The sequence below is a fragment of the Baudoinia panamericana genome (assembly GCF_000338955.1).
Source record: "Baudoinia panamericana UAMH 10762 unplaced genomic scaffold BAUCOscaffold_12, whole genome shotgun sequence".
NCBI lineage: Eukaryota > Fungi > Ascomycota > Dothideomycetes > Mycosphaerellales > Teratosphaeriaceae > Baudoinia > Baudoinia panamericana.
Genome location: NW_006911268.1, coordinates 888147 through 912568, shown reverse-complemented (window position 1 = coordinate 912568; position 24422 = coordinate 888147). Strand labels below are relative to the sequence as shown.

Genomic DNA, 24422 nt, shown 5'->3' with positions numbered 1-24422 from the left:
CTAAGTCAATGATCAGTAAGCACATCAAGCACCCGCCGCAGCTTCATGCAGCACCAGGTATGTCCAGGTCACCCAGCAGTATTCGGCGCAATACCGTTTCGAAAGCTATGATGTCGACATTTGGGCTTGTCGCCGCCGGCTCGAGCATTGCACCAAGCTGCAACAGGCGTGATCTAACATCCTGTGGCAGGTTCTCTATCACACCAGCCGCAACCGGTCCAGTAAGGCGACGGCGTTTGGCCGGAGTCTTTTCGTACCGCTCCAGATACAGCAAAGCACGTGAGATTTGAAGTACTTCGCAAACACGAGGGCATATCATCGGATTAGGACCATCGCGCCTTCGGCCGCAGTATTGCCATGATGCAGCATGCCGCTCAGGTAAGCTCCTGGCTGTCCAGACCATACCCGAACCTTGCATGCTGACTACGCTGGCTTGTAGGACCACCCGCAGAACCTTGAGATGAGTTCGTAATCCCCGCGCAAACCTTTTCATGATTCGCTCTTATCGCGTTTGATCGCGCCGTTCAATCTCCACTACGTATTAGGGATGCTAATTACTGTGTGCCCGTCAAGACTTACGCGAGCAGCTCCTTGCTGCTGGACCACCGGCTACACACCCTTCGCCATACCCACCACCGCCTAATGCCGGCGCAACAGATCCGAACCTCCCATACCATCCATCTGATCCGACCAGCCCACACAACCATCTCGATCCTAACGTGGCGCAATCGCAACAACAAGCACCGTATGCGCCAATGGGCGGCGATGCTGGCGACAGTCCAGGCGAGGATGGAATGAGCCCTTCAGGTTCGAAAGGAAAGCGTGAGCTATCACAGAGCAAGAGGGCGGCGCAGAATCGAGCAGCTCAAGTAAATCTACACTTTCTCAAAGTACCGCCTACGCGCGTGTAAGCTATGCTGACGTCTGTAAGCGCGCATTTCGACAACGGAAGGAAGGCTACATCAAGAAGCTCGAGGAGCAAGTCAAAGAGTTCCAAAACATGGAGTCGAACTACCGCCAACTCCAGAACGAGAACTACCAGCTACGCGAGTATATTCTGAACCTGCAATCACGGCTACTGGAGAGCTCATCAGACGTACCACCCGCACCATCACACATCAACTTATCTGGCGGTCGTAGTGCCGCAGAGCCTGCCGTTCCGCACGACCAGCGCTACCAAATAGAACGGCAACGGCCGGATGAGAGGCGAAGCGAAGTTCCGGACTCGATGAGTCAGCTCCAGGCCGCGGCTGCCCAGGCCGAAGCTGCATCGCGGCAACCACAGCACGAGTCACCGTACGGTTTAGGTGCTGATTCAAGAGCGTATATCGGCCAGCAAGGAGCGATCGACGGCGAAGGGAAAGCTTCGTCGTAGTATAGCGCCGACCGCAAAGACTCGTACTGCGCGGAAACACTCCGGATGGTGGATTGCTGTCCTGGTAGCATGGAACGTTTTGCTATTATACCCATGTACAGCGCTTTAACTGGGACGTACGTCCAAGGGGTCGCTCATGGCGTGAACGGATTAATTTATGACATATGTATATGGCTTCAAGCTCACTGCAGCAGTCCAGCCGGGTCCACTACTGCTGTAACATTAACTTCAATCCAAGTCTGGGAGAACGCCAGCTTCCAAATAATCTCAACATTCACCCCCTTCAATCACCACCACATGCGTACTTTGCCGATTCTTCTGCAACTCTACCACTCTAGGTCGCAAAGGCTGCTTACTCTCCACCGCTCTCTGCACTCGGCTCCGTGCCTTGTTGACGCTAACTTGTCTAGCGACGCTCACCTGCATGATCTGCCGCTCGAGATCCTCCGGCGACCTGACCCGCGGGTAGAGCGGGTTACCGCCCTGTCCCGACACGCTTCGTGGGGACAGCTGAGCAGCAGCTGCGGACGTGCCAGGCTCTTTGCGCGTTGCGGCGGCTGAGCGGGGCACGCGTAGAGCCGAGTCGTGCAATGATGTTAAGACGCGATCGTTCTGCGCGCTAGTCTCTTGTACACTCTGAAAGGTATCCGGCGTCGGTGGCAGTGAAATGTCGTCTGTTGGGGCTCGCAATGCGGGAGAGACGTCTGGGTTCGTCGCTGCGTGGCCGTCAGTCACCCGCTTTCGACTGAAGTTCCGAGCGATGGGTGAAACCGCGCCAGACGGCGCCGTCTTCGAACGCTGCATCAAACGCGGACGCTGCGTTGTTGGCGCGATTTGCTTCGGTAAGCCATTCTTGTCGAAGACATTAATGCGCAAAGATGGCACGTTCTTCAGGTGCGGCGATGTAGCACTTCGTTGCAATGGCAGCATGGCGCGTGCACTATCCACCCGCAACTCGACTGGACTGGATTCGCAAGTTGCTTCTGCAATGGTTGTGGTGATGGCTTGCTCTTTGTGCTGTACCGTGGGTATTCGCCTAATCTTGCTCTGTCTCCGTTCCAGTATACTCTGTTTCTTGGGCTCCAGCAGCTTTTCGAACATGACACTGTAGCGCTCCAGTTCGCCGTTCGGGATGTCAAGATCCAGCTTCGGTGTCGTCGGAACAGCTCGCGGAACCGATTGATGCGTTGATGTAGTCGCGCTGCATGACGTTGTTGGCTTCATGGTTCCAGCCACCTGGACGTTGGTAGTGGGATTTGCGTGATCTACCGTCGCCGTCTGCGGATTAACTACCTGCTGACTAGCCCTTGGAGACTGATGCATCTTGCTCTCAATGTTCGGCCAAAACGACTGCCTGTCCGCCTCCGCCCGTGCTTCGAAACGCGCTATTCCGCGTGTAATCGAGGGCGTTCGTTTGTGATGTGCATTTATGGATCCCGGGCTACGTGCCGGCCCAGGAGAAGGAGACGGCGTGTCAATGAGCGGACGCGCAACAGGCTGGACCGGTAACTGAACTTTATAGAAGGGCTCCGAAGCTGAGGTTGTGGCGGGCTTCTTCTGGAACAGCGCACCGAAAGTCTTCCAGCTGGACTTTTTCCTCCTCAGTTCCGGCGGCTTCGGATGCTCGCAAGAGACATTGTACTGAGGGATCGCAGTCATTTCGGTATTACGCCGTTGTAGCATCGCTGTGGGTGGCAATCTGTCGACTATTCGATCCGTAGTATACGACCGTCCCCAGGTTGGGGGCACCTGGGATGGTGATCCTATGGCAATCCCAATCCTTGGCGATCCTGAAGCCATGCGCAAAGGCGAGGGTGCGACTTCAGTAGCTTGGCTCTTATGTGGTTGCAGCCGAGGTGACGGCGTTGGGAAGCGGAAGGTATCGCCTCCAGTAGAGATGTCTATAGTCTCGACCATGGAAGACAACATCTTAACGCGAATCCCTGCTACCTTGCTTCCGGTCCGTGGTCGAGAGTCGATGCTCTTTCGTTCGTCTGCAGACTTCGGACGACCAAAGAGAGATGTCCGGCGCTGCGAGCGACTTTTTGCTGGTACTTGCTGCACTAGCTCATTGCGCGAGAGCGCGGTTGTCGGAGTCGCATCGTATGGTCGTGTTGTGCCGAGCAGTCCATGCTCCACCGTACCAGGGCCTCGCACCTCGTGTTGAACCATGTGCGACCTGGACCTTTTTAGGAACGGCATGCTGGGCTCAGGTCTTGCCCAATGAGTAAAACTTGAAATGTAAGCTGGGAAAGCTTGGCAGGAATGATGGTAATCAAGCCGTTTTGATTCGCGAGCAATATGTGGTAGCTTCGACAGGCCTTTCCGGTACGATGGAAGCCCGTGTGCCTCGCACTTCCGTGAGCGATAGGCTGGGTTTGTGGAAAGAATGAAATGGTTCCGGGGGAGAATCAGCGAATGGAGAAGTGCGGACGGCACCAGGCCAGTAAAGTCAGGACAAGAGAAACATTGCCAGCAATTATATTCTTTCCGCAAAGACGAGATCGAAGAAATGAAAGTTACCTTTACCTAAGACAAGGCTGATTGCTGGGCGTGCCATCTTGCCGTTCGAAGCCGGCTACGGCGGCGAAGGGCTCAAACCCACGCGGCATCAGATTGCAGGTGCAGGATTGTGTCAAGATGTTGGCGGTGGGTAATGATTGCGTGCAATAAAGCGTGCAGCCACTCATATGCCGTAAGGGTCTCTTCGCGTTTCAGACAGACGATGCCGCGCCGCGCTAGCATGTTCTAGGGTGTCAAACACGAGCTGAGGCAAGGCATTCCTCGTCTTGATCCGAGAATCTGTACCAAGAGGAAACCATAAGTTGACCTGAGATGCGACGATGGAGATGTGCCGTCGCCAATGTTGATGGTGGAAACATGAGGAGTCTGTCGCTCGGGATGAAGTGGATCGACGGCGGCAAGAGCCGCTGAAGTCTTCCCATCGCGACGCGGACGGCCTCCTTACATTCACCAATATCCAGATCCGGTTGGATGGTGAAGCTGCAGTGACTGGATTACTACACTCCCCACCACAGAGCGGCGCGACTTGACAAGTATCCCTACGCCTGTTGAAGCAAGCTCCGTATGACTGTTTTTCAGCTCTCGTAGTAGCCACGGAACAACGATGACCGTCGGCCGTAAGGCGAGCGATAAATGCATCTCCATCAAAGGATGACTTCCGTCTGAGACCGCATCGCCACAGCGCGACTGTTCCTGAGGTATAGCAACCTGACTAAGGGGCCTTAGGCATACGACGATCCAGTCATTATTGACCGACTGACCGATGGCTCTCCTAGGACTCGTAACGCTGACATTTCTGCAAGGCTAAAAGGGGATCACCTTGCCCGGCTGGTCCATGGATGGACGAAGACGGACTGAGAGATGTATGGATGGCCGATCTGTGCTCGATCTGTACTGGCTTGGGCGAGTATATCTATGTGTTTCCATCAGGCCTGCCGCGAGACTAGGCAACCCGTTTCGCTCTTCTGCTCAGGCTATCGAACACTCTACGCTGGTCATGGACGGAAACTAGCGTCTCTGAACTCTAGCCGTTTCGCTTTTCCTCTACTCGAGTATACAATGCCCAGACGAGATATCGAGTTCAAGACATGTGACAATGTCAAACTGCGTGGCTGGCTCTGTCAGCCTGAAAGGGCAGAGGGCGAGCTGCCTTGTCTCGTCATGGCTAACGGCTGGACTTTGTCTAAGGAGATGGGTCTCAATACTCTCGCAGAGCACTTCAGCTCCAATCTGCCTATCTGTTGTCTTGCTTGCGACAATCCATACTTTGGCGCATAAGAGGGGCAGCCGAAATACGAGATTAATCCCGATCTGCAGCGGAGCAACTATACAGACGGGGTCACCTACGCGCGTCACTCACTGAATTGAACCTCGACCGCATCGATATATGGAATAGTTCGCACAGTGCTGGCCACGTATTATACGTTGGGGCGGTCGACCGCTCGAGGCTTTCGCTCGTGCTCGCGAGCCGAAGCAACTACGCATGACCGATGGCGGCCATTTCGATACTTACAGCGGTCCTGTTTACGGGAAGTATGCTGCCCAACAAGTGTTGTTCTTGAAGGCAAGGCTCTGTGCTTAGGGTTGGACGGAAGACTTGCTGCGAAGTGCCAAGTGACTCGCAGGTGCTTTCCACACTAGCATAGAAACGCTTTGCCATTGTGCTCCTGTGCGCCCGCATGGGCAGTCTTGAGCTACTTATACTAGGTCGCATGCACGGGTGTTCGACCATTGAGCGGTACCTACAAAGCACGCATCCGGGCATGGGCGCATCTACATGCAGACCCCGCATATTTCCTCCCGGACCGCGAAGGCAACCAGAACGGCCTCCTCTCGCCAAGCGGCGAGGCTGAGTTTGTACTGCTGTGCACACCTATGACTGGTAAGCAAAGGTGAGATTTCCTAATGTTCCTCCGAAGGCTGTCCTCACTGCGCGTTCCGTCAGTCATTGCTGTCAGTCATTCCCTCCTTCGATGAGGGTATATTCGTAGCTGTGAGCACCATGACCGGCCTGGAAGTCATTGGCTGCGTGGCTTCGGTCGTGTCAGCCTTCCATGGCGCCGCAGAACTGATTCAAATGCTCAAAGAGCGCAAAGAGAAGAAAAAGAAGCGGAAGCAGGAAGAAATCGAAAGGATTATAGAGGCGAAAATGCTACATCAATCGCTCGTCCAAGGTGAGCAAGACTGCGAACGATGCAGTGCGGAGGGCCAGCAGCGTTTCGGGCACGCTTTCAACCGTGGTGATGATATTGCGGTGTCTCAGCTTAAAGACGTGGTCATTCATCTGCAGGGTGAGGTTATCCGCGCATTGCAGATTGCTATGGCGGTAGAATCCGCTGTACTTAACGTTCCTCGCCTTCACGAGTCATCGATCCTCGACCGGACGACTGCGGTCCGGAGTATGCAAGATCTATGCCAACGCATAGCCATGCGCATGCCGCCGCAGAGGTACCTTGGAGGCGAGTACGCAGATTTCGGTATGGCGACGAGCGGCATTACATTTGCTGGTGTTCACCGCAGCGAGTCAACAGCTTCAGCAGACTCATTCCGCACAGCCAACATGATCCTGCCGGCCGCTGTAACCATACCCGGTCAAGTGAGCAGCATCCCTCAGCGAGCGTTTTCGCGAATGCAATCTACGAGATCCATAGCACCCTCATTCAGCTGGCTAGCGCCGGAGATTCGAAAGGACGATCGAGGTATCCTCATGCTGGGGACTGGTCGGGAGGTTGGTGAGGATGGAGGCCCCAGCACAGCAGAGCGAGCTGGTAGACTGTCATTGAACGACTCAGTACGACTGGGAAGCGAAGCTGGGTCTAGCCACCAAGCCACCGAAAGCGTCGGCTCAATGACGGATCGAGATGACCACGCTGAAGGCGAGACCGGGCCTCTTAACCGCATACCGACGACACTGTCTGGCAGTAGCGCTGTCAGTCCAGAGCCTCTGACACCGTCGAGCTCTGCGGCTTCCACTCGGTCTGTCCATCTGCAGGAGCCTGACCGTGAAATGGCACGTTCGAGTTCAGCGCCAGAGGTGGTCACGAAAGGATATGAGTCGTTGATGTCTCGACCACCGAGACCATCGTTACATGCTCAGCCTTCATCAATTCCACCGAGAGCAAACTTCGCGTCATTCGGGGACTTGCAACCTGGTTACGCAGCACCCTCTCCGGTCGTCGAGTCTGAGGAACCATGGCTACCATGGGACCGCCCAACTTCGCTCAACAACTACCACGGCTTCTGCAAAGGCGCCTGGCTTGTCCGTTCATCCCCGCAATCAGGCCTGAGTATCGCTATGTTGACCGACAACAGCGGCCAGCAAGCGCCATATTGGAAATGCAAGCATTGCGCCTTCCGATCTAAGGCCACCGCCGGCGCAAACCACACTCCAGACCAGATCTACTTTGCCAAGTCCGGTATACGGTATCGCTGGCTCTTCCTGGCTAAGTCGCACGTTCCGGCTCAGGAGTCCTTTCGCAGGCCAGAGAACTACGCTTACGCTTGCATCTTCTGTGCCGCACAGGGACATAGTGGTGCTGCTCATGTTGACTTAGACTCGCTGCTTTGGCACATCACCGCCAAGCACAAGACTACCATGATGACGCCGGAGGTGAGGAGTAAAACTAGGTGTATCGTGGGCGGCACCGCTGACCGAACCGACGAAACCTGGGATATCAATCTGCCGGAGACGATCAAGCGGAGCATGGGGACTGCATTTGGTGGGTTGGTTATTGGTGCTGTTACTGGCATTCCGGGGTACGGAGACCGCATTTGAAACGGCGCATTGTATGTTTTAATTGGCGTTAAGGATCAGAGGCGTTTCCATCGGACGCATCGGCAGCGAGCCGTCGGGAGGATGCACAGGTATACCCAAATGCTTTCTCTGCTCAGCTTGATTTGTTCATCACTATTCATACACTTTCCAGCGCATGCAGTTTCGTAAGGGTACAAAAACTAAGTCGACCCTTCCCAGACCAGACGGTGGTTCCTTCGCATATGAGCTTTCATGGCGCGCATTCTGCACATTTCCAGTGCTTCTTGCAGCGCTCAACTATATTCGTACCAAGCATTGAACCCATGCAGTATTGTAAGACAAATCGCTATAACGCCTGGAGATCACGCCATGCCGCTAACACGCACACCTGGACACTGTACAATCATTAACAACATTTCGCCTTTCGCTTGGGAGGGTTCTCGGTCTCTGCTTCTGTATCGTCGCCAGTCCATGCAGAGAGCCCGCCGGGCGTGGTGGGGAAGCCCAACCAGCTGCGCCGTTTATCACCGTGCCCGACCCTGAAGCTCCCATTGCCATTCGGCAGGTCGAAGTAGCTCGGAGCACCATTGCCATCCAAGCCGGGTGTGCGACCGCGGGAGAGCGACTCCTCCAACAATCGCTGCTTCTCCGTCCGCAGCATGTGCTGCTCGACCAGCTTCCGGGTGATGACGCGAAACACTTCTTCAATGCCTTCGCCGTCTTTCGCACTGATTTCGTGACAACAGTCCCAGATTGATTCTTGGCCCCAGAAGCCAGACGAGCGGTTGCTGTTGGGACTTGACATGTGCCCCGTAGTTGGAGCGGCTAGACCGTGAGCGCTAGGTGGGCTACCTTGGCTGCTGGAATGCACACCCGGTGTCGGTACTTCGGGGTAGAGCTGCTCTGCAACGTATCCTATGCATCGCTCGAATGGAACCTCCCGCGTTTTTGGGTCGGACGCCACAACATCACTTTTGGTTCCAACGACATGGATGATTAAGTCGCCTCTTCCGGCCTCTATGCCGCAGTTCTCCTTCAGCTCCTGCAACCACGCTCCCATCTCTTCGAAGCTTTTCTTGCTCGTGACATCGTAGCAGAGAATGGCTGCATGTGCACCACGATAGTATAGTCGGGATATCGAGCGGAAGCGCTCTTGCCCTGCTGTATCCCAGATCTGAAGTCGAATCGTGGCCCCCGACTCTGGATCATTGACTCGGGTGGTGAGGAAGGAGGCGCCGACGGTGGACTGCGCCTTGTCCGGTGGGATGAAGGCGTTCTTCACGAAGCGATGCACAAGCGAGGTCTTGCCGACGCCTTGCGAGCCGAGAACGACAAGCTTAGCTTCCAGCGAGTTTGGAGGAGAGGCAGAGGTCATCGCGGCGCTTATGAGGACTCGTCATGTGGCCAGCAGAGGCACCTGCTATGTTGGTGTAAGGGGAAGATCTCACTGCGGTCAAGAATAGAACGTCTCTGAGGCGTTGCTGGGCGGCGCGTGAGCTTGTGACGCTACTGTCATCTTGGCCACACGTGTTGACGACACGTTCGGCGCACGTCTTTCGTGGTGCTGATGGTTGACTGTGGTTGTAGGATTAGTAACTGCGACGCGACATACTCTGGCCAAGCAATTATAGCAGTTTAGGGGACGTACAGGTACGCGGAGGGGCTTATGCAGCGATCGTCATAGCGTGATTCCGGGTCCGAGCCTCGCTGAGGTACATCTTCACAAACTGCACCTTGAACGTTCGGTTGCAGACAAACAAATAGTCAAGCGAAGTTACTTGGCCCTTAGTCTCTTGTGTGCTACCTTGCCCTGTCACTTCGCCATATGCCCTGAAAACCAGTCCTGAGCAGCGAGGTTGCCTGCATGGTTGGTGGAATTTGACAGCACTGTGTTCCGCTGCCTCACCCTCAGCGTCTGTACTACACCGTGGACTTGTCACATTCCCAGTAATCCGCTACTCTTCCCAAAGGCTTATAGCGGCCACGCAACCTCCGAAGAAGTGAACGACTAAACATCCCCCAGCCCGCGGCATAGGTCACACTGCAGTTCTACGCAGCGGGCCGTTGTTGTCCTTGTGGAGTAGCGCCACTGCTCTTGCATAAGCGGCACATCGGGGCACACTTCCCTGCCTTAGCCGCAGATCGAGTGCCGACGGTCGAAGCAGGTACCAGAGACGTCAAGCCGACGCAATCCTTGCAGTGGGCACGACATCCCTCACCGCTCCACATGTAGCCATATGGAAGCAATCGCATCTTGTTAAAGGTAGAGTGGAGGATAGCAAGCAGACGTTGACGAAGTGAAGGCGATCACCAGCCGATCGAGCCGATCGCTCTCAGTCCGAAGGCGCGACGAATCACATGCGACCGCGAGAGAATTTCCCCACCCAGGCTGCACTCCACATTGACCGCATACAAACCTTCAGTTCTCGACTTTGCGTCTTGTTCCACATCGCAAAGACATCGACACGTCACATACTATTCTCTACACCACGCCGTAACGCAGCCAGGCGATACTACAGAAGAGCATAGGAGTCGAACGCTCACGGGCATTGCTCGAGATACCAACACCTTCATTAGCCGTCCACGGTGCCCTCGGCCTCGCATCGGAGTGGTGGGAACGACGTAAGATTGGAAAAGGCCGCATCGGAATGGTACTTACACGGCAGCAAGCTCTTCGGCCTCTGCGAGATCCAAACAAGTTCCCAACGGTACAACTTTGCTTGCTTGGTAAGAAATACATCGTCACCTTACCGGCCCTCCGTGCACACATACTAACCGCAAACAGCGCTTGTACGAGCCGCCGAACCGATTGCCATCTTCTCTGTCCTTCCATACGCCTGGCAATATGTCCGTGACTTCCACGTTGGCGACCCTGCCAATGCCTCCTTCTACGCAGGCGTCTTCGTCTCCACCTTCAACCTGGCGGAGGCGATATCTGGCATGTACGTCACAACATTGTCCTTCTGTGCGCTATTATTTCTCCGCTGACCTAGCTGTATAGGTACTGGGGAGGAATATCAGACAAGATAGGACGCAAGCCCGTCTTGATCATGGGCTGCTTTGCCACCATCGCTTCACTGCTCATTGTCGGCTTCTCCATCAACATTTGGATGGCGTTGATAGGTCGTCTCGTTGGCGGCCTGTTCAACGGAAATGTCGGCGTCATTCAAACCATGGTCGGAGAGATTGTCATTAACCCGGAACATGAGCGTGAGTTGCCGGCGACCAGCTTTCACCCCTCGATTTAAGGCTAACAGTACCGCAGCCAAGGCGTATGCCGTCATGCCCTTTGTTTGGTCCGTGGGCATTATTGTTGGACCTGCCGTGGGCGGATACTTCACTGCTCCAACCAAGAACTTTCCGGGCACCATTGTCGACATCGACCTTTTCCGCCAATTCCCGTATGCGCTGCCGAACATAATTTGCGCGCTACTGATGCTGATCTCGATTCTGGGTGCTTACTTTCTCTTAGAGGAGACTCATCCGGACATGTCACCGTACGGTGTTGCACCAGCAGACCGGAGAGAATCAGTGACGCCGCTTTTTGTCACTCAAGGAACGGCACAGATGCCGGCCTCCAACTTGGCCAACGAGAGCTACGGCACTTTTAATGAGGTCAACGAAGATGCTGTGGACGAATCGTGGAATGTGCGGGAAGATGGAACGAGCCGTCCAGCAAGTCTGATCAGTGGACCAGAGAAGTGGCTGACGAGACGCATTGTCTTGCTGATGATTGCGCTTGGTATCTTTACATACCACAGCATGACGTACGATCATCTAATGCCCATATTCTTCCAGGACGACCGCAGACCACTGGGTGAGGAGATGGTAACTGTCGCCTCCACAATCGGGTCGAAGTATGGATCTTTTGCGGGTGGACTAGGCTTGACCGTGAAGCAGTGTGGCATCATTCTGGCCTTCAACGGCATCATCGCTCTGTTCGTTCAAGCCGTCATCTTCCCACTGGTAGCCGGCTGGCTCGGAGTGTGGCGTACGTTTGTTGTCGTCACAGTACTGCATCCCATCGCTTACTTCATCGTGCCATGGCTGGCTTTGCTTCCGGAGAACATGGTTTATCCCGGGATCTACATCTGCCTCACAGTCCGCAATCTGGTCTCTATCATGGCGTACCCGACATTGCTCATACTCATCAAGGAAGCGTCACCGTCCAATAACTGCCTTGGCAGAATCAATGGTCTGGCTGCTTCGACTGGTGCAGGGTTCCGCACGATTGCTGCACCGATCACCGGCGCTGTGTACGGAGTTGGACAGAAGATCGAGTTCACCGCGCTTGCATGGTGGCTGAGCGCGTTGGTAGCTTTGACCGGCGCCTTTCAGGTCTTCACCATCAACCGCTTGACCACGGGTCCACAGCATTCAGTGTGTGGTGCCGTTCCTTGCAAGCTCGCGCGAAACCTTGAGCATGGTCGGCGCAAGTCCTCGGTCGTCAGGATTAGGGTGCACCAAAATCAGGACTCAGGGTACCATTCGGAAGATGACGACGAGCGGACACCGTTCGCTTCGCGGGTACCGAGATGATGAACAAGCCCTACTACCTCACGGGAACAAGTGCAGGAATCTGCATGACGTTTGTAATTATCAGTCATGACAGCGTTGGTTCAAGGCGTTTTCTGACGACTTTGGCGCAATGGTTGTTGCGGCGGTGCGCTCGTTTGTGCTTTAGACATCCATTCTCAGCAAGGCGTTGTGGGCATGGATGGCTTACGGTCCAGAAATACGATGCCATGACATGCGTTCGGCAGACGTTGGAGAAGGGTGGTTCGGCAGAAGGAATCGTCGCAATCGCAACCTTTCGTGCTTGTTCCAATGCAATGAGGTACATACGATAGTGGGGACACCCACAGCAAGAACATCTTTATTGTGTCCTCTATCCATCCTCCCGTAGTACTCCTACTGGTGTTCGTGCCTAAATTTGTGTAGTTAATTTAGCCACGTGCGTCGTGCATCTGTGCGCTGTGAGCTTCGAGCTAGCGAACTCTATCAGGCAATCTTCAACAATACTTCAACTGCGCTGAAGATCGGAAAACATCTCACCTGAATCAAGCACATCGTGACCATGGCGAACGCTGTTGAAGATCACCCTATGCCAATGCCGAAGCTGGACGACACGACGGCGGGCATGTCGCACAGCGAGGTGCACTACTTCAATTCATACAACCATCACGGTATCCACGAGGAAATGTTGGTTCGTCGAATATATGAATTGCGCACTCCACGCCAACTGGGGTTGAATTAACATACAATATAGAAAGACGAAGTGCGCACAAGGTCGTACCGCGACGCCATCTACAACAACCGACACATCTTCAAGGACAAGGTGGTGCTAGATGTGGGATGCGGTACATCCATCCTGAGCATGTAATTTATGATCTTCCTGCCGCCTGTATCGCGCTGTCTCCCAGCCGTCTCATCAGACGAATCATCACGAACACAATCGCTGACTTTCGGGTTTGCTCAGGTTTGCGGTGAAGGCTGGCGCAAAGCATGTCATTGGCGTGGACATGTCAACCATCATCCTCAAGGCGCGGGAAATCGTTGAAGCGAATGGCATGTCAGATAAGATTACGCTCTTGCAAGGAAAGATGGAGGAGGTGCAGTTGCCGTTTCCAGAGGTCGATATCATCATTTCGGAGTGGATGGGATACTTCCTGCTGTACGAGAGTATGCTCGATACGGTATTGTGGGCGCGAGACAAGTACTTGAGGAAAGATGGCAAGGGTTTGATCTTCCCGGACAAGGCGACCATCTTCATGGCGGGTATTGAAGATGGTGATTACAAGGATGAGAAGATCGGCTGTGGGTATTCCTCTCTCCGCGATGGCTATGACTGCCTTATTAACATTCATGTCAGTCTGGGACAACGTTTACGGCTTCGACTACACACCGCTTAAACGCACTGCGCTCACCGAACCTCTCGTGGACACAGTCGAACTCAAAGCCGTCGTCTCCGACCCCTGCGCTGTCCTAACCCTGGATCTCTATACTGTCACACCCGCCGACCTGGCCTTCTCCCTTCCGTTCACCCTGTCCATCCGCCGGACCGACTATATACACGCCCTCATCGCATGGTTCGACATCGAGTTCTCGGCCTGCCACAAGCCAGTCCGTTTCAGCACAGGCCCGCATACGAAGTACACCCACTGGAAGCAGACGGTATTCTACATTGCCGACGTACTCACGGTGGAGGCGGGAGAGAACGTAAGTGGGAGATTGAGTTGCAAACCCAACTCAAAGAACCGGCGGGACCTAGATATTGCGATCGATTACAAGGTGGAAACGGACGACCCTGGGAGGGTGGCGGCAGGGCATTGCGAGTACAAGATGTGCTAGTGCGCAGCCACTGCCGAAGACGACCATTGTGGCGATAATGACTAACGACCAGTAGCATAGCGTTTTGGGTCGCAGCTTTGGCTTCGCTGACCGTGTATATTAGAGCCATTACGCGAGTGCGACGATGAGCATGCATTCGCCGCGCGCCTTCTCGTGACTTGGAGCGGGTGCTTGCCCAAAACGACAGCACCTCACCTTACCTCACCTCACCCTCTCCACTTCAGCCCATAACATAACCTAAATTTGCACTATATGCAGTGACGGGGTATCGCGCGTTTTCGATCACAGTGTACTAACCATTCTCAATCACACCTTGACACGTTTCAAACCCAGCTTCCGCCGTTCACGATTCATCACACGTCTCTCAGTGGGCATGGCGCCTGAGAAGGAACACTCCGTTGTGGGGGAGCAAGCAACACGCAACGAAGTGACTCTCACCGAGAAAAGCGATATCGTCCTCGAGTTACAACAGCCGGTGGGAACGTGTATGCGGGTATCATCAGCGGTGCTATGTCTGGCCTCTTCAGTCTTCACTGCTCTGATGGGTCCACGCTTCGCAGAAGGCCAGGTCACCGGCAGCTTTCTCCATCCCAGAACAATCGCCCTGTCTGACGACGACGCTGTCGGCATCACGTATCCTTGTGCGTTGCTACATTTCGGAGATATTGAGCGCGGTTTGAAGGTCACCAAATTCAAGGACTGCTACGATGCCGTTCGCTTGCTCGTCCGCCTCGCTGTTGTTGGCAACAAATAACAATGGCATAAAGCACTACAGCTGGCGACTACTGCGCTCATCACCAGACGCACTGGGGATGAGCATTTCAAGGATCGAAAGGCTGACCTCGACTGCTTGATTACGGCTACTTACTATCTTCAGCACACCAAGCTCTTTGCTCACTTCACAGGACTCATGAGTCGCAACTTCACGACGGGAAACGGCACCGACGACGCCAGGTCGGAGTCTGAGGTTGTTACAAGATTTGAGGGATTGAGGCTTGGGCCGAGTCGCTGTCTCTACGTGACCGACGTGAGACCGATTGGTGTCTCCGGTATGTTCTCATCTGTTGTGGTGGTCGAACGTCACAGTCACCTAGCATCTGACCAACACAGCTGCGATAGACGAGAAACGTGCCAAGGTACAGAAAGTTTACGCCGCAGCTGTCGCTAGAGAGGTTGATGGGCGCTGCGGTATCGCCTACTGTAGACAGCTACCTAGCAACCCACACAGCCTCGAGTGTGATTTGGGGTGTGAAATGTCCTCTCGACTGGGCTTCACAAGCTGGCCACCCAGTTGGAGTCTATGCACAATCCATGAAGTATTGAACAAGCTAGAGGGAGTGAACACGTTCCATCTGCACGATGACAACCAATGTGGTCACCCCAACCGAACCCAAGTACCCGATTATCGCTGGAAGCAGATCCGCACCAAAACCATGGAGCGCTCCCACGGTCATTGCCTTACCTGTGCAAGGCAGGGTAAGCTGTAAGCGAGGTGCGACCATGTCGTCACGCCGAAGCCTGCCTCTTTGTGGAAATTATTATCGTCGTACCAAGGTGAGCAGTGTATGTCGAGATGCCGGCGAATCTCTATGAAGGTGCATTCATAGCTTACCTTGGCAGGATTTGTGTTTGGAAGATTGACCGCGTTGTGGAGAACGCTGGGCTACGGCAGAAATGTACTATAGTCTCGATCAAGTAGGCTGCAGACTAGCTCTCATAACAATCAGACCTCCCATCGGTGGTCTAGTAGCGCGTCCAGGCTGCATTACGGATCCCAAGTGACACCTCCGTCCTGCTCCCAACACTGCCACAACCTCTCCAGCAGCCCATCGTCCATAACGTCTACCCATGTCGTCCTCTTCCTTAGACGATCCCAATACCCACCGCCCATCATCACATCCACATCGTCACTCGTCGCCAAATACAGCCCGGTAGCCGCGCCTTGCTCCACAGGGATACTCAAGGACGTCGCAACCTTCAGAAAAAGGAACACCGAATCCAGTGCCCATGCTGTCTTGCCGAAGATTGGCGTGAAGACGAAACCGGGCATAAACGCATGAGCAGTGGGACCTTTGTTGCGCTGAGTGGCGTACACGTCTTTCGTGCTCTGCGGATTGCCATCATTGCTCGGAAGATACGGAGCTCTCATGTCCCAGCGTTTCTGCAACAGTCTAGTGAACGCGACTTGCATGAGCTTCGTATTATTGTAGTTGCGGCTGTCACGCCCAAAGGTGCGTTCGAGAAAGCCTTCTTGCTTGAGGCCGCGAGGAGCGGAGAGAAGATAGGTCAGGTCGCCAGCGTACGCGCCGAACGAGGCAGTGAAGATGACTCGGGCTTTTGGTGCGAGGTGCTTCTCAAGCAAGGCAGTGAGGACAAATGAGCCGAGGAAGTTGGTAGCGTAGAACATGTGCAGGCCTTCGCCGGTGACCTGCTTGCCGTTCGGAGCGGAAGAGATGCCGGCGTTGTGAACCAAAATGTCGACTTGACGTCCGCTGGCTTGCCACAGCTTTGCAAATTGGCGGACTGATTCCATACTCGACGTATCGAGATGGAGGACATGGATGCGAGAGTCCAGCTTTTCCGCCCCGCTCCCTGTACCTCCAGTGACTTGCAGTCGTCAGTCGCCTTGGGTAGAACGGTTTGCGCTTGAGAACTTACCGGGCTTCCCCGAAAGCGTGCCAATGATTCTTTCGGCAGCCTCTTTGCCCTTTTCAGTGTTACGGCAAGCCAGATATACACTTGCACCCATGCGGGCGAGGTCGAGGGCGAGCTGAAAGCCAATACCACTGTTGGCCCCCGTGATTATTGCTACTTTGCCGGTAAGATCCTTCGACGGGACCTGCATGTTGGGTAGGAAGCCGCCAAAGATAATGTAAAACATGCCCACACCCATAGCGTAGGCTAGACGTATGTACAATATGGCATTGTTGAGCATGCTGCCGGCGATGGAGGGCAGCGTGCCCAAGAATGCCTCAACCACGGCACTTATGTACCACCAGATGCGATTCCACAGTCCAGCCATGGCTGTAGGGTTCGGATACCCTGGCTGTGGAACCGACGCGTTTGCTGAAGTTGAGGGCGCAGGAATGTTGACATGAAGTGCAGTGGAAGCGTGAGAGTAGTCACCTCATTCCCACCCCCTACCTAGACTGGCCGTAACGTGCCTTCCTTGTCCGTTCGATGTTACAAGCAGCCTGCCTTGGAGCGTCGTTCTGCCAAAATGCTTGTAAGGAATGGAGTCCGTAGTAGACCCTCTAATGAATTCTACGTCACTGACCACGACCGGGTTTCAGCGCTGTTTCGGATAGCAAGAGCTATGGCTTAGTGTCCCCGAATAACAGCATAACAATCAACGGAGCGAAGTGTACTGCTTGTCCCGCGGCCTCGGTTCGTTGTGGAAGGCAAGCGCGTCAACGATCACGCCGGTGCCGAGAGTGCCGCATGCTGCATGCACGATCTCGCCAAGCATTTGCCGGATTGGACGACGAGAAGATCAAGGAACGCAGTCTGCGGCTCTCACGGATCAGCGATCCTTATACTTCTTCGAACCGCAATCTCTCCGTTCGTTTTCTCTCTCGTTTGCTGTGCATTCGAGTGATAGTCCTCGGGCATGCCACGCGACTGGTGCGCTGACTGCCAAGATGCTGCGCCTGCCTAAGTGACTTGGAAACTCTTGTCTTTCGCTTTCGAGAAGGGGCGTCGGCGGGGTTGCTTGGGGTTGGAGAAGAGCGTGAAGAGTAGTATATGTACCTGGTGAACGGGCCGGAGTGAGAGGTGTCTTCACCTTGCAAGAGTTGTAAAGGTACATTAGTGGCGACAATGGGTCTCTTCCGAGGGCTATGCGTCGCTTTGACGGCAACATTGCTGGTCGTACGGCGAGCAGCCGGGCAGACAATCACGCCGCAGAACTGGACGGCCGCCGATGCGAATCAGGAGAACACCAATGTGGTCACGGTGGCGATCTCGTTTGGCCCGCGTATAATTAACCTTCTCAACGCCATTCCTATCGCTTCCGGTGCCATGCAGAACATACAAGTGAGTACTGGAAGTCGAGAGCGTACTGCAGGGGGACGGCGACTGACGTAAAACGCTCTTCCAACAGTGGTCTGCGATTCAAGGAACGGCAGTCGAGGTGTCGAATAACAACCAGCTTTCGATATCAAGACCCGATGTCGCCGTACTGGCTTGCGACCCTTCGGCGTACCCGGGTAACATCGGTCCCCTCGATGTCTTTGCCAATGTGGTGCAAGCCAACCCCAGAGCCATTGTGTGGTATTCGGGATCGTCGGATTGGTGCAATCTGCAGGGCTACACTGGGTCTTATCAATCAATCTTCAGCACGAGGACTATCAACGATGGCTCGAACCTGACTGGACATCTGTATACAGGGTCGGGTCAGTTGTTGACCATTGGTGCGTCAGCGTCGACGGACCAAATCGTAAATGGCACATCGTCAAACTCGACTGGATATGGACCACCGCACAATCAGCAGAACAACAACCCGTTGGGTCCAAGCCCGACTACGGCCGTTGCGATGATCATCCTTTACTCGATCACTGGTATCATCACGGCGCTCTTTTTGATAATTATCATTACTGGTGCTATCAGGGCACATCGCCACCCTGAGAGATATGGACCGCGCAATGTAATTGGTCGGCCACGACAGAGCAGAGCGCGCGGTCTCGCCAGAGCCATGCTCGACACGATACCCATTGTGAAGTTTGGTGAGAGGGAGCAATCGAAGTCTACGGATGTGGAGCTTGCGGAGCACAACAACGCTGATGTTGTGCGAGAAACACGCTCCGGTGAAGCCGAAGCTATCAACCAACATCCGAAACCTACCACTGTCGGCGCAGATCCCGCTACTGGACAAGCTTCTGGGAAGCAGGATCAGACTCCGCCGGAGTTGACACAGGGTGGAATAGCAGCAGCTACAGTGAACGAGCCGCCCGCAGCAGATGCGCAAGGCTGCAGTATCTGCACCGAAGACTTTGAGCTTGGTCAAGACCAGCGCGTGCTACCCTGCGATCATCGTTTCCACCCAGCCTGCATCGATCCTTGGCTTCTCAACGTTTCTGGAACTTGCCCGCTCTGCCGTATCGATCTAAGACCGCAGAAGCCAGCGGAGGGCGAGCTGGACGAGCAAGGCAACCCATTGCACCGCCAGCAGAGCGCAGACGGAGGCGAGGTTCTTCCTCCGCCCCTTATACCCGAAAATGAATCAAGGCGAGTAGGCGTCATGCGGAGCCTGGGTGTACTAGGTCTGTTGTCTAGGCCTGACAGCATGTCACGAGAAGATCGCATCATTGCGCTGCGGGAGCTGAGGAGACGCCAAGCGATCGCAGCCGCCAGGCAGCAGATAGGACGAGAGGCTGCCATAGCCGGAAATTCAACCGAGCCGTCGCAAGCGCAAGATGAAGAGGCGGGCCTAAGGGCGAGACTTAGGAATGCTTTCCGAGTCCGCACTCGGCGCACGGGCCAAGAAGAAGCTCAGGCGCCAGCTGGTGCTGAGAACGAATCTACAGACGCGCAGGCTGCGCGACAAGGCGCGTCCGGAGCATAATAACTTGGTTATACTCTGCACATAGGATGGCACTGAGTGATGGCGTTAAGCATACGCCTGGGACGGCAAGGCATGGACACATACAGAGGCGTTGCATTGCAGGGCGTTTTGACGGAAGGCATGAGGCACGAGGAACGATGTGGAGGACATGTATGCTTACAGTATTCGCAGCGTATTCGCGAGACTTGCAAGACGTTTGTACCAGGTCGATTGCCTTTTCGCTCTCAGTCGCAACCAATTGCACCTGGTACGCCAATCGCCTCACGAGACCGGGTTTCTTTCGTGTCCATACTCGACCCGCCTAAACGACGTGTGAATGGGGTGATGGTGTGACCCAAATCGCCTTCTGCAGCAAACAATGCCGGGCATATGGCTTCTTTGTCTGCACATGCTCAATATGTGCGAAGAAGAATGGCAAAATATGCCCGCTGCTCATCTCCAGTCGTCTTTGTTCCGGTCAGACGACCGCTTTGCAAGGCTGAAGCAAAGGTGATCAGGGAACCGCGTATCGTTGCACATCGAGATGAGACTGATTTTTCAACAACTTTCATATACTTCATGCAGTACTAGGTACGAACGAAGAGCGAAGCTCGTGATGGGACCGAAGAAGGTGAAGAAGAGCAAAGCAACAGCGAAGACAGCCGCAGCAGGGGAAAGATCGAGGCGTGCAACACCAGCACCACCACGAGAACCGACGAGAAGGTCGGGTCGACGTCATGGTCAAACGCAACTGCAACCGCACTTGCAACCGCAACGGCAGGTTGCGGAGGGCAACCCAGGTGACGCCGAAGAGCCAGAGACCGCAGAAGCCCAAGATCAACCGGCCGCAGCGCAGGATGAAGCTGACGCTATCCTCCCAGACGCACAGATCCTAGCTGAGCTGAGTGAGACGCAAGTTTGCCAATACCAGACCCGCGTCGCCAGACTGACAACAACACTCCAAGTCCATCCCGACCCCGAGAACACCACCACCAGCCGACTAGGCTATCGCGCGCTCCTCCATCTCACATACCAACCTCAAGATGGTGACGGCGAAAGCGGTGAGCAGACTGACCAAATAGGCTACATCGAGTCCTGGCGCATCGACAAACAGACCGCCGCTCGCCGCGCAGCGAAGAATACTTGGCTCGCAGAGCTTCTGAACACGACTCCGGATCGCATGCCGGATAACTCGCGTGAGACCGGGTATTGTCTCCAAGCACTCTACTTCAAGAAAGGGACGTTGAAGCAGAAATTCCGCAATGGTGAGTTCGCACAAGCACTTACTAGTAACAGTCTCATCTTCATCGGGATGATCTTCATCGAGCCCAGATTTGGCAGGAATAGATTCGTCGATGTGGCTTTGGCGAGCTATCATACCCTGCTGACGCAGCTCCCGGAGTGGTATGCTTTCGAGGGTACGATCGTTTTGGTTCCGGGTCAGCCTCAAGGCAGGCGAGGCGAGGCGTGGGGAGAGCTTGAAGAAGAGCAGGTCCAGGCGATACTGACTCGTGTGTATCAGCGCAGTGGGTACGCTGTCTGGGGCAAGGACTTGAAGGCCGGAGACAAAGCCATCACCGTGATGGGTCGTACCGTTTCTACTCTGATGGCCGTGGAAGAGGATGGAGATAAGCAACAGTAAGTGCACTTCCTGCGCGACCGGTCTTCATTTGCTATCGAACGCTTTGCGCTTCTTCACATTCATCGCTTCCTAGTTGTACAGCGCTAAACTACCTCAATACACACGCGCGCTTCACAGCGCACTGCTTTTGCTTCATCTCTCAACACCATGCTTGTTGCTTACGTCCGCCGCGTCATTGGCATGCATTACCGCTTCTGGTCCGCGTAACACCTAGTGCACCGGTCTATTTGCTAGCTTGTTGCTTCGACTGGTTATACAGATCCTCATACTTCTTAGCCTTCTTCTCCAACACCTGGCCGATTTCGGAGAGAGTCTCTTGCGCGAGCTGCTGAGCTTGCGGGCCCTGCTGCTCGGCGATTGACTTGAGCTTCTGAAGCTGCGGTAGGATCTTGCCACCTTGTGGGATCATATTCAGCCACTCGTTGAGTCCACCGGACGAGAATTGCTGCTGTGCTTTCTCCTTTGCGCTGTATGTAGGTTAGTGTCACGTCTTAGGTGAAGCGACAATACGATAAGCTTACTTGACGATGTACTTCTCCAGATCAAGCGTGTTGCCACCCGATACGGCGGTCTGGATCATGGGGATGACCTGCGATACATTGCCTTGGCGCAGCGTGTCCATGTTATTCTCCACGAGCTGCTTGAGTTGTGGGTTGTTGCCGAGCATTGGCTTGACCTGCTCGAATCCCTTGTCGAACGCCTGCTCGCCCATTTGGCGGATTTGCTGCTGCTTATCCTGTACGAGCTTTCGGATCTTGTCAGCGGATGAGAAGCTGATGCCCTCCTTGAGGATATCGGAGACCTGGCTCCACGTCTCATCGATCGACTTCTGCACTTCGGGACCCATCTGCTGGCCGAGTTGCTTGAGCTGGTCAATTGGCACGCCGAGGCGCTCCTTCAGCTCTGGGTGGTTGTTCAGGATGTCTTCCGTAGCGTCACCAGCCAGGCCGGCAAGACGTTGCAAGTGCTTTTGCAGGATCTGCCATGATCCGCTGACAGTCTCTAGGCTCATCCCTTTCTTGCTCTCGGAGCGCAGCTCACCGTAGGCCTCAGAAACAATGTTGTCAACCTCCTCCCCGTGTCGCTTGCGGATCATCTCAAGATCGTCAAAGATCTTATCGACGTATTGCTTGCCACCGGGCACCCATCCCGCATACTTGTTGGCTGCATCCTTAAGGGCCTGGAGTGCCTCACTCGGCTCAGGTGTGTTCTCCTGGAAAGTGACCTTGAGCTGGGAAGTGGCCTTGTCGTAGTAGCTCTTGGCTTGACGGGCGGTCTTGGTGGCGGCGGCGAGGCCGGAGGTCGAGTACCAGATATAGAAAGCTATGCTACCTCCAAGTAGGCCGGAGACGGAGCCGATAACCCACGGGTTTTGGGCGACGGAGGCGGTCTGGGAAGCTGCTTTGCTGGTTGCGCTGTCTGACTGAAAGCGGACATTGCGGCGGAGGGCGGCGTTGTTGATGCGCACTGCTCTGGAAGAGCGTGCAATTGCTCTGGTGGTGTACATTTTGACGCGTGAAGGTGTAGATTCGAATAAAAGAGGTGGTTGTGGCTGTATGAAGAAGATGTTGATGCAGGGTTTTTGGAAGGTTTACTGACACTGCGATGACAAGCTCCCAAGCTTTCGTTCCTCCGCACGACAAAGTGACGTCCACATGACCAGAGTGGAGGAGCGCCACACACGCTTATGCAGGAACCCGCAGAGCCGCGCGAGAAGGCGCTTCTTCGACGATGAGTCTGTAAGGTAGGGAATTGTAAGGACTGCTCTCTTTCTGCGACAGTAATGCTACTGGGTCGCACGGTACCCGTAGGCTCGGTACGACGGTCAGAGCTGTCTCCGACGCCTATCTTGATTATTACGAAAGGCATAAGCCCGGGTAATGGCAGACCAGGTGGCTCTGCTTACCCAGGAGACTAATTGGGAGCTCGCATGAGACTTTCGACGGCAACAAGTGAGCTTATCGGGTTTCGGCAGATTAAGCGAAAGATGCAACATGGGCATGGGCTAAGCTAGCGAACAGCAGGAAAAGGCGCCTTGTCTGCCTTGCTCACTCTACCAACATGCTGGCGGTGTAGTATCGCCAGCATCTAGGCTGAGCTTGGGAACATCGCTCCCGAACGGAAGTGTTGCATCACGCTTGCGGTAGCACATCTTGACACCCATGCTTGACTGCAAACGGGTCGTCCTCGGGACCTTTAGCACGGATCCATTCCATTGTATCAACGACCTTGTCTACGACCTCCGACCCATACACCTCCTCCATCCAAGCCAACATCCCGTCAGCACCAGCACTAACGCCCGAAGTCGACCAGATGTTTTCACTGTTGGTCCATCGAGCCTGCGCGATCCAATGCGTCTTCGGCCCAGACGAAGTGACTACGTCCCAAGCGTCCTTGTTGCCAGTCGCGCGCTGGCCGTCGAGGATGCCCGAGCGAGCCATCAGCACGGAGCCGGTGCAGACGCTTATGATGCTGTGGAGCTTCTTATAACCGCCTTCGCCACGGTAAGCTTTGCGGATGTAGTCCTGCAGCTCCGGTAGATCTCCAACCATGCCCATTCCGCCGGGGACTATGAGGACGTCAATCTCCGGCTTCTCAGCGAAGGTATGCGATGGCAGATATCTACGTCATAATATGCAGCGTCAGCAACGCCGGGATGGTATGCAACACCGACCAGCCGACCTACTGCTGCCGTGCTCGGAAATTGTCCTGTGTACTTGGTCCTGGCACAATGACGTCCTTTGACTTCGCAACGTAGGAGAACGTTAGGTCCTCAAAGCCCGGGAAGCGAACAAGACAATTCAGTGCTTCGATCGGTCCGGCTGCATCTAGGACTTCGAAATCCTGATCTTTGATCCCGTCCGAAGAGTCAGCCCAGAGCCATGGTTCCAATGGGAAGCACCTTAATGGTTGACTTACAGAGTAGGACGCCATAAGCTTTGGGCTTTGCGTTTGACATCTTAGCCGCGTCCGCTTTGCTTCACTTTTACGACCCGAAGGAGAACAGTAGTACCTGAGCTAAGTAACAACCCTTAAAAACATTACCTACCTGCTATTTGTACGTCGAGACGTTCATACTTCGCTTGGGGACCTACCGCTTGTAACCTTTCTTACAAGACCTACCTACTCATATCCACTCAGAGTACCCACAAATATCACGCCACAAAGTGCTCGCCAAGCTTTATGCAAGGGCTGATCCTTCGAAACCTGCACGCCGGGCGAAATGGCTGCGTGT

General features: G+C 54.6%; 13 protein-coding genes across 13 annotated transcripts; 8 read left to right on the top strand and 5 right to left on the bottom strand.

Annotated features, from left to right (window-relative positions):
- Window positions 1-40: 40 nt before the first annotated feature.
- Window positions 41-1509, top strand: BAUCODRAFT_269899 (uncharacterized protein). Its single transcript, XM_007682048.1, has 5 exons — window positions 41-57; window positions 191-378; window positions 440-464; window positions 574-869; window positions 932-1509. Exons 2-5 carry the CDS (start codon window positions 358-360, stop codon window positions 1373-1375), a joined length of 786 nt encoding a protein of 261 aa, XP_007680238.1. The 5' UTR covers window positions 41-57; window positions 191-357; the 3' UTR covers window positions 1376-1509.
- Window positions 1509-3961, bottom strand: BAUCODRAFT_269916 (uncharacterized protein). Its single transcript, XM_007682047.1, has one exon. The coding sequence runs from the start codon at window positions 3575-3577 to the stop codon at window positions 1643-1645; it is 1935 nt and encodes a 644-aa protein (XP_007680237.1). The 5' UTR covers window positions 3578-3961; the 3' UTR covers window positions 1509-1642.
- A 526-nt stretch (window positions 3962-4487) lies between these two features.
- On the top strand, window positions 4488-5538 carry BAUCODRAFT_269940 (uncharacterized protein). Its single transcript, XM_007682046.1, has 2 exons — window positions 4488-4596; window positions 4702-5538. The coding sequence occupies exon 2, from the start codon at window positions 4760-4762 to the stop codon at window positions 5174-5176; it is 417 nt and encodes a 138-aa protein (XP_007680236.1). The 5' UTR covers window positions 4488-4596; window positions 4702-4759; the 3' UTR covers window positions 5177-5538.
- A 362-nt stretch (window positions 5539-5900) lies between these two features.
- BAUCODRAFT_96468 (uncharacterized protein) lies at window positions 5901-7844 on the top strand (the record flags this gene model as incomplete). The annotated part of the gene is made up of 2 exons (XM_007682045.1): window positions 5901-6421; window positions 6650-7844. 2 exons carry the CDS (start codon window positions 5901-5903, stop codon window positions 7671-7673), a joined length of 1545 nt encoding a protein of 514 aa, XP_007680235.1. The 3' UTR covers window positions 7674-7844.
- A 21-nt stretch (window positions 7845-7865) lies between these two features.
- On the bottom strand, window positions 7866-9400 carry BAUCODRAFT_269912 (uncharacterized protein). The gene is made up of 2 exons (XM_007682044.1): window positions 9301-9400; window positions 7866-9227 (listed from the first exon to the last, which is right to left on the bottom strand). The coding sequence occupies exon 2, from the start codon at window positions 9025-9027 to the stop codon at window positions 8059-8061; it is 969 nt and encodes a 322-aa protein (XP_007680234.1). The 5' UTR covers window positions 9028-9227; window positions 9301-9400; the 3' UTR covers window positions 7866-8058.
- A 484-nt stretch (window positions 9401-9884) lies between these two features.
- Window positions 9885-12525, top strand: BAUCODRAFT_37905 (uncharacterized protein). The gene is made up of 4 exons (XM_007681662.1): window positions 9885-10379; window positions 10438-10594; window positions 10654-10862; window positions 10918-12525. Exons 1-4 carry the CDS (start codon window positions 10301-10303, stop codon window positions 12189-12191), a joined length of 1719 nt encoding a protein of 572 aa, XP_007679852.1. The 5' UTR covers window positions 9885-10300; the 3' UTR covers window positions 12192-12525.
- Window positions 12526-12970: 445 nt separating this feature from the next.
- BAUCODRAFT_37904 (uncharacterized protein) lies at window positions 12971-14092 on the top strand. Its single transcript, XM_007681661.1, has 3 exons — window positions 12971-13056; window positions 13132-13469; window positions 13525-14092. Exons 2-3 carry the CDS (start codon window positions 13175-13177, stop codon window positions 14001-14003), a joined length of 774 nt encoding a protein of 257 aa, XP_007679851.1. The 5' UTR covers window positions 12971-13056; window positions 13132-13174; the 3' UTR covers window positions 14004-14092.
- A 219-nt stretch (window positions 14093-14311) lies between these two features.
- BAUCODRAFT_269843 (uncharacterized protein) lies at window positions 14312-14765 on the top strand. Its single transcript, XM_007682043.1, has one exon. It carries the CDS (start codon window positions 14377-14379, stop codon window positions 14755-14757), a length of 381 nt encoding a protein of 126 aa, XP_007680233.1. The 5' UTR covers window positions 14312-14376; the 3' UTR covers window positions 14758-14765.
- A 1003-nt stretch (window positions 14766-15768) lies between these two features.
- BAUCODRAFT_77671 (uncharacterized protein) lies at window positions 15769-16848 on the bottom strand (the record flags this gene model as incomplete). The annotated part of the gene is made up of 3 exons (XM_007681797.1): window positions 15769-16108; window positions 16172-16595; window positions 16662-16848. 3 exons carry the CDS (start codon window positions 16846-16848, stop codon window positions 15769-15771), a joined length of 951 nt encoding a protein of 316 aa, XP_007679987.1.
- An 881-nt stretch (window positions 16849-17729) lies between these two features.
- Window positions 17730-19854, top strand: BAUCODRAFT_269426 (uncharacterized protein). Its single transcript, XM_007682042.1, has 3 exons — window positions 17730-18038; window positions 18106-19684; window positions 19738-19854. Exons 1-2 carry the CDS (start codon window positions 17823-17825, stop codon window positions 19564-19566), a joined length of 1677 nt encoding a protein of 558 aa, XP_007680232.1. The 5' UTR covers window positions 17730-17822; the 3' UTR covers window positions 19567-19684; window positions 19738-19854.
- A 235-nt stretch (window positions 19855-20089) lies between these two features.
- Window positions 20090-21187, top strand: BAUCODRAFT_27294 (uncharacterized protein; the record flags this gene model as incomplete). The annotated part of the gene is made up of 1 exon (XM_007681568.1): window positions 20090-21187. The coding sequence occupies one exon, from the start codon at window positions 20090-20092 to the stop codon at window positions 21185-21187; it is 1098 nt and encodes a 365-aa protein (XP_007679758.1).
- Window positions 21188-21278: 91 nt separating this feature from the next.
- BAUCODRAFT_37900 (uncharacterized protein) lies at window positions 21279-23022 on the bottom strand. The gene is made up of 2 exons (XM_007681660.1): window positions 21709-23022; window positions 21279-21654 (listed from the first exon to the last, which is right to left on the bottom strand). Exons 1-2 carry the CDS (start codon window positions 22692-22694, stop codon window positions 21411-21413), a joined length of 1230 nt encoding a protein of 409 aa, XP_007679850.1. The 5' UTR covers window positions 22695-23022; the 3' UTR covers window positions 21279-21410.
- A 154-nt stretch (window positions 23023-23176) lies between these two features.
- BAUCODRAFT_37898 (uncharacterized protein) lies at window positions 23177-24254 on the bottom strand. Its single transcript, XM_007681659.1, has 3 exons — window positions 24107-24254; window positions 23874-24036; window positions 23177-23809 (listed from the first exon to the last, which is right to left on the bottom strand). Exons 1-3 carry the CDS (start codon window positions 24144-24146, stop codon window positions 23320-23322), a joined length of 693 nt encoding a protein of 230 aa, XP_007679849.1. The 5' UTR covers window positions 24147-24254; the 3' UTR covers window positions 23177-23319.
- Window positions 24255-24422: the final 168 nt, after the last annotated feature.